This window comes from Protomyctophum parallelum, assembly GCF_964188405.1.
Source record: "Protomyctophum parallelum genome assembly, chromosome: 23".
Taxonomy (NCBI): Eukaryota; Metazoa; Chordata; class Actinopteri; order Myctophiformes; family Myctophidae; genus Protomyctophum; species Protomyctophum parallelum.
The window spans coordinates 27,543,052-27,555,389 of NC_139715.1; the positions used below are offsets into that span (position 1 = coordinate 27,543,052).

The 12,338-nt window shown below is 45.3% G+C and overlaps 1 protein-coding gene across 1 annotated transcript in view; it reads left to right on the forward strand.

The window, feature by feature from the left end:
* The window catches only part of LOC310853979 (tensin-1-like), a 128,707-nt gene that overhangs the window by 92,854 nt on the left and 23,515 nt on the right, over positions 1–12,338 (forward strand). The window contains exons 17-21 of the mRNA XM_083758454.1: positions 987–1,986; positions 4,711–4,788; positions 7,113–7,303; positions 9,955–10,087; positions 11,712–11,786. Coding sequence (XP_083614580.1) covers positions 987–1,986; positions 4,711–4,788; positions 7,113–7,303; positions 9,955–10,087; positions 11,712–11,786 — 1,477 coding nt within the window. The remainder of the gene's footprint in view (positions 1–986; positions 1,987–4,710; positions 4,789–7,112; positions 7,304–9,954; positions 10,088–11,711; positions 11,787–12,338) is intronic.

The following is a 12,338-nucleotide window of genomic DNA, read 5'->3' on the forward strand; positions in this document are numbered from 1 at the left end:
TGAGTTTCATCTTATTTTCCACTATCGACTAAAAACATCCAAGAAAGGAACCCAGATTTGTTTTGGATGTCTAAATGTTGTATGTTAAAGATAGAGCGCCACAATTATTTTCCAGTTTTGTCATGTGTCTATGAGGTGACAGTACTTCATTAGACACCCTGGATTTGTTTTTATGTGCAATGGTGTATTATCTTTGTATTTAGGGTTTCTTCCTGGAGGCTAAACCAAACGGGCCAATGAAATAAACAGTAATTTAGTGACACCACACTATCAGCCCCTCCCCTAATCCCTCCCCCTTTATCATACAACTACAGCTGTGGGTGTGGCTTCAGTTCAGGTGGATCACCACCCATCACCCCCCACCAGGCAAACCAGGCATACTTAATGAACTGGTGGGCGTGTCCACAAAAGCATGATTTTAACAAATACTGTACACTTTTTGGAAAAAGTTATCCCCCCTTATATTGTAATAATACCTGATGATCATGTTTTAGGGTGGAAAGAAATCGTGGTACTCGTGGATGTTTTGGTTTTAGGAAAATTCATAGAGAAGGCATGGCAGTTACGTTGGAGAACGTTGTGTCCCTAATCGTGTATCTTTGTGTACATTTTGTGAGTGTCTTGTAAGCCCGTGCGGGCTGGGCATCTTATGATGTAAGTAAGTTATAGTTGGCAAGTTGGCCTTGCCAAGCCATGAGGCCCATAGGGGCAGGAGCCTATCTCCTGTTTCTGTAGCGTCAGGCAGCTTGATGTACACCCCCTGGACATGACGCTAGTATGTCGCAGCAGGGACTTACCCCCAATCCAATGTCAAGCAGGGAGGCACTTTTAGACTCTTTGGTATGACCCGGCCGGGGATTGAACCCCAACCTCCCAGTCTCAGGGCGGACACTCTAACCACAAGGCCACTGAGCTGGTTTCTTATGATCTTATGATGTAGGACACTTAAATAAAAAACGTTATCTCTCTCTCTATCTACCTACCAGTGCGAGACTCTCGTCAGCACGCAGGACGACGGCCCCTACCTGGAGAGAAGCGCCCTCGTCGGGGACAAACTGACGGAGATGCCCGTGCACGGCATGCGGACCGGCGGCGGCGAGCGCAGCATGGACTCGGCCACGCTGCAGGGAGGAGGATTCAGCGGCTACCAGAACGGCGGCGGAATGTACCACCACTCCGGGCTCAACGTCGAGTCCAACAACGTCAAGCTGATGCCCCGCGCGCCCGAGCGCAGCACCAGCAGCCGCGAGGCCGTCCAGCGGGGCCTCAACGCGTGGCACCAGCACAGCCTGCCCGACGACCCGTTCGGCCCGCCGCTGCAGTCCACCCACAGCCTGCCGCAGTTCCCCACGCCGGCGTCGCAGCGCGACATCGAGCAGTCCATCGAGGCCCTCAACATGCTCATGCTGGACCTGGACCCCGTCCACGCCCACATGTGCAAGTCCCACAGCGCGCCCACGGGCGAGAACAACCCCGCCGAGTCGCAGGTGCCCTTCTCCCAGACGCTGGCGCGGCCCTCCTACCAGGCGGAGACGGCCATCCACCAGGGCTACAGCACCTCGGGCTCCGGCAACAGCTCCAACTCCCTGGGCCACGCGGCGTACATCACCCAGCGGCCCAACAACGCCGGCGGCTACGGCACCACCACGCCCACTCACACCCCCCCGGAGCCCTACCTCCTCGCACGCCAGGCGGCGCCGCATTACGCCGCCGCCGAGCCCTCGCCGTCGGCGGCGTACGGGCAGCAGCAGGTCCCCCAGGCGAAGCCCTCAAACTCCTCCTACCCGAGCAGAGGAGGAGGGGTGTCCCCGGACCTTCCCCAGGGCCATTCCCCTTACCCCGGGAGCTACAGCGCCTCGCCTTCCCCCCTCCCCACGGTCACTCCTCAGCCCAATAAGGACGCCTCCGCTTCCCCCGTGCCCAAGGAACAGGACGCCGAAGAGGAGAGCCTGAACCTGGAAGGCCTGGTGGCTCAACGCATCGCTGGTAAGATGACTTGAGGGGTGTGGGGGGGACGGAGGGGATGGACTGACTGACTGACTGAATTCCCTGCCTGTCAGTGCCCCAGTGTTGTTTTCGTCGACTAAAACTAAGACGAAAAATGTTCGTCGACTACCTATTTTCACTGACAAAAACAAATGGAAACTAAATGAAAACTAAGCTACGATGACTAAAACTAATATACTGACAATTTTGTCGACAAATAAAAACTAGACGAAAATGTTAGGAAGGGACTAGTGGACAAGAGATCCAGTATAAATCATTTTACACTTGGTTGCATGCTGAAAATAGCTGATCTACAAGCTCACAGCGTTGTGAGCTTGTAGATCGGCTATTTTCAGCAAGTGTAAAAACACTCATTACGACGGCATCAAGACCCGCCAAAATACATTTTAGTCGACTAAATCTACTGTAGATTTAGTCGGCTAAAACTAGACTAACACTAAGACATTCCAGGTGACTAAAATGTGACTAAAACTAAATGAAGTTTCAGTCCAATGACTAAACTAAAATAGAAATTTGCTGCCAAAAACAACACTGCAGTGCACCTCTGGTGCGATATTACTGGTCAGTAGATTAAATGATAGTAGAGTAAATGATAAATGGACTGCATTTATATAGTGCTTTTCTCCAAAGCGCTTTACAGTTAATATCGTTAGTTTGAGTATAAGCGAGGTCATTATATTATACAGTGGAATCCTGAGTGTTAATTAAAAAGAATGTCAGTGAAATGGATTACTGAGGAGGTTGGCTGTGTGTTGGTATAGCCACAGCCAGACACGAATCTGCCGGTGCAAAAAAAAAGATAATTGCCCTCCGGTGGTGTGATATTAGGGCGAGGTCGCTTCTCGCCCTCAGGGCGTCTTTCTGCTATAGTATACTGTACTTTTGTGCTACACCAAGAGTCAGTGACTTATAGGTTTTATACTTGTTGCTGTCGCTGTGTGTTGTTTCATAAATCAGTGCTATTGAACCAATGGAAAGTAGTAAAAAGTTTTTTGGACAAATCCTCTTAACTCCATTGGACTCTCAAACTGTCTGCTAAAACAACTAACTCCACCACCTCTCCCCCTCTCATGGAAGTATAATTGACAATATCTAAAGGTACAACATCAACTTTGATGAGGCAGTATTGCTTTGTTCTAAAAAAATATATAAGGTTTTCTTAATTTCCTGAAAATGTTATATTTTTTCATTTCCTGAAAAATATAACATTTTGGAGTTATGAGGTTTCCTCCCGACGGCAGAGATTTGTAGGTTCAACTTTAGTCATTATTCAGTGTGCTTGGCTTCACGTGAAGCATGTGGCTAATGTACTTTTATGACGGGGAAACCAAAACAAGAACGTCAAACACGAGTCATAGAAGCTGATATAGGGGCAGGTGACAAATCATGTCATCAGCTCTGCATTGTCCAGCGGGCGCATCACTTTCCGTTCGCGGGTACATTTCGCTATCCCGGGGTCAAATATAGCGCACGCTTGTTTCGTTTGTATGCCTTTGTATACAATCATCATGGGATTGTCATGCCGTCGGTAAATGATGGCCACGATGACCTGATGATTAGCCTGTAGTCTAAAATAAGGCCGAGTGTGTGAGAGTTAGAGAGACGCCATGGGAATAAGAATAGCCCCGGGCCGTACTTCATGTGGAGTTTCCAGGTTCCATGCATTGTCTGCATTCACAACGCCACCTCCAGATCTCTGGCGCCGCCCAGTGGAGAGACATGGTTCTGCCTCTGGGGAGAGGTCATCGTCATCATTGGGATGTTATTCTCTAGATGAATGGTTCCCAACCTTTTCTGGATCAGTAAAAGCAGTGGTGATTTCGTCGACTAAAACTAAGACGGAAAATGTTCGTCGACTACCTTTTTTTTCCACTGATGGAAACAAAATGGAAACTAAGCTATGATGACTAAAGAAAGGCTAAATATACTGACAATTTCGTCAACAAATAAAAACTAGACTAAAATGTTAGGAAGGCACTATAGTGGACAAGAAATCCAAGCATTTTACAATTAGTTGCATGCTGAAAATTTCTTTCTGAACTGCCAACAGCCCTCCCATGAGACACACTCAGTAGAAGTAGAAAAAGAAACCTGTGCACTTATCATTAATGAGGTCGAATTTTATGAAGATAGGTTGAAAAGTGGCGAAGTGGTCCTTTAACTTTAACATAACGTTAGAGGAGTAGTTCACAAAAACATCATGGAGATCTGTTTGTTTTCTGTTGCATTCCTGAGTCAATAACTCCTACTGACCGATGACAAATTATTGGAATGCGCAGGAAAAAAAACAATGAACATGAATTCAAGGCTTCGTGGGGTGTGTAATTGATACACAATACATAATTTAAGTGACTACTCCTCCAATTACTATTCCTTTAAGTTGAAGTGGTGAGATGGGTGGGCTGCATGCGTGCATTTTTACAGATACATTCACCAAAAACTAAAACAAAATCATCCACTCTGAACTCATCTTGATTCACATTTTTTGTTTTGACTTTCATTTCTCTCTGTTTTCTGTTTTCGATCTCTGTTGATCCATACTCCCTCCTCCTCCTCCTCCTTCTGCTCCTCCACGTGGATTACCTCACGCCCTCACGCCATTTGCTTCTTCTTCCTCCTCTGCACCTCCCTCACCTTCCTCCTGTTATCGCACCTCCTCCTCCTCCTCCTCCTCCTCCCTTCCTCCCATCCACCGGGTGGCAGAGTACAACGCTCGCATCCGGGGCATCAACGAAAGTATGACCACCAAGTCTGACCGCCACCGCTCTTATTCCTACTCTGGTTTGTGTCCACTCGCATGGCACCGTTTTCTGCATCCATTGTCCTTCCTTTTGTTCTGTCACCTCCATTCTTTTCCTCCCCCACCTCTCTCTCGTCTATTTCTGTCATTCTCCTTCAACTCTCTCCTCTTTCCTCCTCTCACCCATTTCGCTCTTGCATCTCGGGCTATACAGAGCACACGGAAAAATAATGGTTCCTTTAAAAAAAAAAGGCTACATGGTTCCAGGAATTGTATTGAGTGAATGAATGGTTCTTCATGTTCCTCACATCATGTCACGCGCTGTGATGCATTGTGAGCTTGTAGATTTGCCATTTTCAACGAAGTGATTTGGTGTAAAAGGGTGCAGATTAAGTATAGACCCCTGGGAGACACCGGTCCAAGTATTTAAGGTTTAAGACAGTGTGTAATGGCTGATAATAATTACCAATAAATTACTCAACCGGCAGGCACCTGGGAGATAAAAAACAAACTGTTATGACGCGCCATCAAACGACGATAAAATGATTCATGTCCAAAACGAGCTCATAAGTTTAAATGTTTACTAGTTAATCAGTGCACCAAATATATATACCGGTATGCAATAAATATGTGCAAAGAATCCACATTTAAACGGTGAGAAAACCTTAACGTGAATGAACCAAAGCTATCAATTAAAGTGTGAGTGCGGTCGTCAAAATGTATCGCTCCCAGCTCACCCTGCCTCCAAGTTCCTGCCACCAATAATGAAGCGCCAATGCGGCGCCCACAGCCATCACCAACCAAGTGAGAATAACTATAGGCTAAGCACTCTTTGGCTCCTATACACACACACACAGTGGTTAATGTTTAGTTATTTTTAAAACCTCGTCTGAAAGGTTCTTTCGTGAACCTTTATTTTTCTGTGTACTTCTCCTTCCTTCCCTCATTGTTCTTTCACCTCCCTTTCTTCTTTTCTTTCTGCCCCACACACCCGTCTCTCTCTCTCTCTCTCTCTCATCTCTCTCTCTCTCTCTCTCTCTCATCTGTCTCTCTCCCCGTTACTTCTTTCCTCTCTCTTTCTGAACTCTAACTTCTCTCTCTCTCTCATGCACAGTGTTGGAACCGTTACTCAAATACGGTAATATATTACCTATTAGTAGCTACTTAAAAAAAAAAAAAAAAAAAAAACAGTGCATTGTTTCCATATCCACTCTAGAGTCTACATCTAGACCGGATCAGCAGCCTGCAAACTAAGCAACTCCATCCCAACCCAGTCTACCATTAATAAAACACCAAGTACTAGTCTACCATTAGTACCACCAAGGCTCATGAAAATACTAACAAGTTATACTTTTGGAAAATAGTAACATATTAGTAATATTATTACAAAAAATGTGAAAGTAATTAGTTATATTACTAGTTACTGGGTAAAAAAAAAGAGGTAATAATATTACTTATTAACTCATGCAGTTCATTTTCTTGGATGCGTTTTTTTTCTTTTATCCACCACATATCACTTCCAACTGCAGTAGTCACTCATGCGGTCATGCCAAAACTAAAAACTGAGGGTGAACAAGTATATACTCAAACAGTGGAGGTAATATTCAGTTCTGCTATTTACTGTATCAGTAGGCCGTGCAGTTCCATGGCACGAAACATAACAGAACAACAAGGTCAAATATGCTATTCTATTTGGCCGAGTCTTGTCACATAGTATGATAGCAGTAATTATCCAGATTCCTGCTAATAAGAAAACATAAATATCAAAGTGCATATTATCATACTGTAGTGTTCAATGTAGTACTCTAGTGTCTGTGTAGTGGTCTGCTTAGTTATTAGTGACACCTGCTGACAGAAACATGTTACTGCAGCTGCATTTGAAGGAAGATATTTCTAATTTCTATTTCTAACATTTAAGTCAAATTCCATATTTTTTGGGTCATTATTGGAGACCTCAGAACAAGCTAGCTGTGGGATAATGCACTGTGAGCAAGTCTTCAAATAACCATATTTGTGCCATTTAACCCATTTTGGGGCGGGAACCCATTTTGGTGTTAGCATCATGTCGTGCTTTAGCTATTGAAAAATAGCAGATCTACAAGCTCATAGCGCGCCACCGAGTGGAGCGCTACGAGCTTGTAGGTCTGCTTTTTTTTTATTATCGAAGAGCGACTGACATAGAAGACATTTTTAGAATCTGATCTCAGGTCAGAATCGAAAACTGTCAGGATGTAGAAGACATTTTTAGAATTTGATCTCAGGTCAGAATGGGTTATTACCGTCTTGCTCATGCAGCATCATCCTTTACATTATAACATGTATACAGACTTAATTCTAACGGTCTTCCTCTGGGTGTTTCTTTTAGGGTCTCGCTCCAGGGGCATGACCCCAGAGGTGACTCCGGAGATGGGCCGACGTCGGACCACCAGCGAGGGACAGTACCAGAGCAGTCACGACTCGGAACCCTCCACGACCCACTCGGGGGGTCACACAGGGGTCCATTCCACAGACTTCACCAAGACGCTGTCCCTGAACCCCGGAGGGAGGCCCAGAGAGGTACAGTACACAGTACAGTACACACAACACAGTGTAAGGTACACTTCTACCATCAGAGGACACTGGCATGAGTGCCTCGCCTAGAGTAGTAACCTGTGGGGCTGGGTAAATGTACTGTATATATATTCTTTTTTGTATTCTCGTATATGTGATGTACTGTCTTACCTTGTGGGCCACGAGCCTGTAATAAAGTTTATATAAAGTTTACATACAGCAAGAAGAACTGGTTGGAATAAGGTGTTCCTTCCACGCGCTGCAGTGCGTCCAACCGGGGGAAACTCAAAACGTTGAGCTTGTAGATCGGCTATATTTTTGCTACGACAGGAATATGCAATGTGGGCCCTCTGGAGTGATTGTGGAAAAATAGTGGCCCTCTCTCCATCGTCAAAGTTGCCCACCTCTGGTTTAGCAGTTTTAACGTACAATATTAAAAAGTGCAATATTAAAAAGTAGCAGAGTCAAAGAAAAGTAACACTGATCATTATTTTACCTGGTACAGTATAAAGACATTCGTTCCATTCCAGTATCGGCAATATTAATCCATTTTGAGCGGGAACCCCTTTTGGTGTTAGCACCATCATGTTATGCTTTAGCTATTGAAAAATAGCAGATCTACAAGCTCATAGCGCGCCACCGAGTGGCGCGCTACGAGCTTGTAGGTCTGCTATTTTTGAAAAATCGAAGAACCACTGACATAGAAACATAGCTTTTTCAGAAAACTGTCAGGATGTAGAAGACATTTTTAGAATCTGATCTCAGGTCAGAATGGTGAAGAAACAGAAAAAGGGGGCGAACATCTCATAGCCATTCTAACCTTTTAAACCTTTTTAAATAGTTTTCTAATAAATATGTCTGTTCTTCTTTCTGTAAAGCGACTTTGGGTACCCAGAAAAGCGCTATATAAATTGTATATATTATTATTAACCAACGAGGCTTGGAATGTTGGAAAATCGACCTTCGCCTTAATTTGAGTAAGGACGCACCGTGATTGGCCAGTGCACTTCGACACGGCCAATGACACGACACGGCAAGCCGAAGTAATTTGGTGTACATGGAGCCGCCCAAGAAGTACAGAGACGACTCACGTCCAGTCTAGACTGAGAGTCTAAGTTGTTACGTTTCCTTAATGTCTGAACCAATCACGGATCTATTAACCTGTCGTTATACATAATGATAAATGTCCTTAATCTACTCCTGGCTCTTGTGGGGCTTTGGTGCAGCGCTCGGTAATAGAAATAAAGTGGACCACAGTTATACCCGAGTGCCTCTTGTTGCATTCAGAGAAATCCCTCGTTTGCTGTTGGCCAGATTAATTGTCCTGGTAATGAAGCATGGCAGCAAAAGCAATACTGCCACGAATAAAACTTTACCCAAAATGGAGAAAAAAAAGGAGACTGTAATTCATGGCCTTTTCCTCAGTGTTTCCAGTTACTTAAAACCAAACACTGGGTCGGGACTTGGGACTTATTTGTGGATCGTGGAAACATTGTTATCGGTTCCCTTCGGTGTTGTGTCCTACGGTACATTTTCTTACACCTAAAAAGCAAACGAGCAAAAAATAAATCATGAATTAAAAACAAAATTCAATGATTTCTTTTCAGTAATTTCATGGAAAAATAGAAGGAACCACTGAGTCTAAAACTGTTTACTGGTGGATTTTGAGGATTACATGTATGTCATTTTCCCTGGCTTTAGTTTTCTTCAGTTCAGGCATGCCTGAAGAAGGTCTTTGTGCACTTTATGGGCATTAATCTGAATACTTTGAGCCCTGCCTATGCACTCAGAGCATACAGGTGTGCATAAGACTTAAGACTAAAATAAACTATTTCCACGTGCAAATACTTCCTGTCCTTGTCTCGCTTGTACGCGTGTCATCGTGTCATCGTGACATCTGCTCGGTCGCCCCCGGACTGTGGAACGCTCTCCCCGCCCACCTGAGAGCCCCACAGTCGGTCCTCTCCCCGCCCACCTGAGAGCCCCACAGTCGGTCCTCTCCCCGCCCACCTGAGAGCCCCACAGTCGGTCCTCTCCCCACAGTCGGTCCTCTCCCCGCCCACCTGAGAGCCCCACAGTCGGTCCTCTCCCCGCCCACCTGAGAGCCCCACAGTCGGTCCTCTCCCCGCCCACCTGAGAGCCCCACAGTCGGTCCTCTCCCCGCCCACCTGAGAGCCCCACAGTCGGTCCTCTCCCCGCCCACCTGAGAGCCCCACAGTCGGTCCTCTCCCCGCCCACCTGAGAGCCCCACAGTCGGTCCTCTCCCCGCCCACCTGAGAGCCCCACAGTCGGTCCTCTCCCCGCCCACCTGAGACTGAGAGCCCCACAGTCGGTAGACGCTTTTAAGAGAGGACTCAAAACTTTCCTTTTTTATAAGCATTTTTATAGCCTTGCCCTTGTGTTTTAAATGTTCCTGTTCTTTTAGATGTTTTTAATGGTGTGTTGTTTCTTTTGCTTTTATTCACTGCTGTAGCACTTTGAGATTCTTGCGAATGTAAAGTGCGTTATAAATAAAATCCATTATTATTATTATCGTCTCATCTGCCCCCACTCTGTCATCAAACCTATACTCTCGCCCCTGGTGTTTTCCATTATGTCCATGCATGTGTGTTCACGTGCATTTTTTGGGGGGTGTGTGACTGTGTGTGTCTGTGCAGGGACCCATCCACAGCTACCGCGAGGCGTTCGACGAGGACGAGGCGGACTGTCAGTTCCTCGGCAGCGGCGGTGAGAAGTACCCGCTGACCCCCGCCTTCCCCGTCTCGCCACAGACCCCGTACTTCAACGTGTGTAAGTGGCAAAGATGTGTGCAAAGCAAAGCAAAGTTACTATGTTTACCCAGGGTAACTGGACTAAGCTCAAGAACTTGTTTACAGCCCTGCTCATAGAACATTTCATGGTATAGGGTTCAATGCCTTGCTCAAGGGCACTTCAGCGGTGGTAATTTTAACGTGCCGGTCCGGGGATACGAAATAGCGACCTTCCGATATCAAGACCGTTCCGCAAACCATTCGGCCACCGCTGCCCATGTGGACTGAGTGTTTGCTTCCAAAATACTAAAGGATAAAAAAAGCAATTAAACAAAAAGCACAACTGGAAGTTACCTGTGGTTTCATCAGGATTCATCAAAAAAAATATTTTGGAACTAGACTCTTCAGTCAGTCACAATTTACAATTTACAATTTAGGCATTTAGCAGACGCTTACCAGAGCGATTTACATTAAGCAAGAACAAAAAGCATGGGAATACATCACATAAAAAGCATTTATCATGAAACATGCGTAAGCTAAGAAAGTAACAGTGGAATATCTATATAATGAAACTATACATATAAACTATACATATATACTATACTATGCTATACATATGTACTATGACGTGCTATGACTACATACAATGCAATTATAGTGCTGTCTACATAACATGCTATAAGTCTGTATCAAATGCTATCTAAGTCTACAGAAATGCTATCTAAGGGTAAGTGCTATGGGCCAGTCATTAGCATTTTTGAGTGGTGCAACCACTCCTATACAACCAGCAATGTCCGTGACGTTCACCTATGTACGTGACGTTAACCCATGCACCTATGTATGTATGTGTGAGCACCAGTATGAGTACCAGTAGGGGGCGCTGTTGTGCCATGCAGAAACGGAGAGAGATAGAGACAGTGCTGACAGACTGTTGCCTGCTAATGAGAGAGAGGTGGGGGGGAGAGGGGAGTTGCACCACTCGGTTCACACGTGATTTGTTTTAGCTTCATGAGCTACAGACGACCGGCATGTCCATTTACCCATCCCACCATCCAACTCTAATGCAATGCAAGTGGTTATCATATAGTTGTATTAGATTGTACTGAGATTCAAACGGTTCACAAACCGTATTGTGTAATAAAACCTCTAACCCGACACATATACAGTATATTCACAGTGACAACTGTTTTTCTAAAGCCGTTACAATCATGGCAACATGAAACTATTCAAAAATGATTCACTAGAGAAAGTAGTTACACTTCTTTTTTTTTTTTATCCAGATTTTGCTGATATGTCTGTGAACATCACGTCAAAACAGTGAAGAGAGTTAACCAAAGCCTTTCCTTCCTGCATTTAAATGCATCGGACCATAATTATTGTTCTTCCCAAAATGCATGCATGACCTGCAGAATCATGTACTACCTGTGGATTAACACATTCACTCAATGTTTTGGGTAAATATTTAACACACTATTTTTCCTTCTCTTTTTCACTGTACATCTTTTGTCTCCCGTCTCTTTCGCTGTCTCTCTCTCTCTCTGAATCCCTCTATCTCTCTCTCTCTGATTCCCTCTCTCTCTCTCTCTCTCTCTCTCTCTCTCTCTCTATCTCTCTCTCTCTCTCTCTATCTCTCTCTCTCTCTCTCTCTCTCTCTCTCTCTCTAGCTCGCTGCCCTCCAGGGTTGGCCAACACTCCACTTTCAGCCCTGGGACTGAGGTCACAGCACGACGGTGGATCAGGTCAGTTTACACACACACACACACACACACACACACACACACACACACTCACACACAGCAGGGTCATTATACTTAGCCCGATCTCATCCAAACGCGGTGAAATAGCACGGATGGCCAATTCCGCATACATACAGTACACGCCCTTGAAAACCCCCAAATCCGTACATATTACACTACTACCGTTTTGACCGCGACGGAGGCGTGGCTTTCACTAGCAATTATTTACGGAACTGCCAATCCGTCAGGTGGAGCAAGGTCAAGGTTTGACATTTTTTACGATGCTGTGCTATTGGGTTACTAGCCTCGGAAACCCAGACGTCTTTATTTCCAGGGAGAAAAAAAAAGTCTGGGGCCGAGTCCACTTCAATTCGGCATAGAGTAGCGCAAACGTCGATCACTCTCTGCTGATTTCTGATCGTCTGCACCTTTGTTAAATTGACGCACACATGTACACACACACACTCTCCTCTCTCTCTCAGTCGCTCTAATTAATTAGTCTCATGTCGCATAGCTGTGTCTAGATTCTCCTGGCGGATCCTGCCAGGAGCTGCC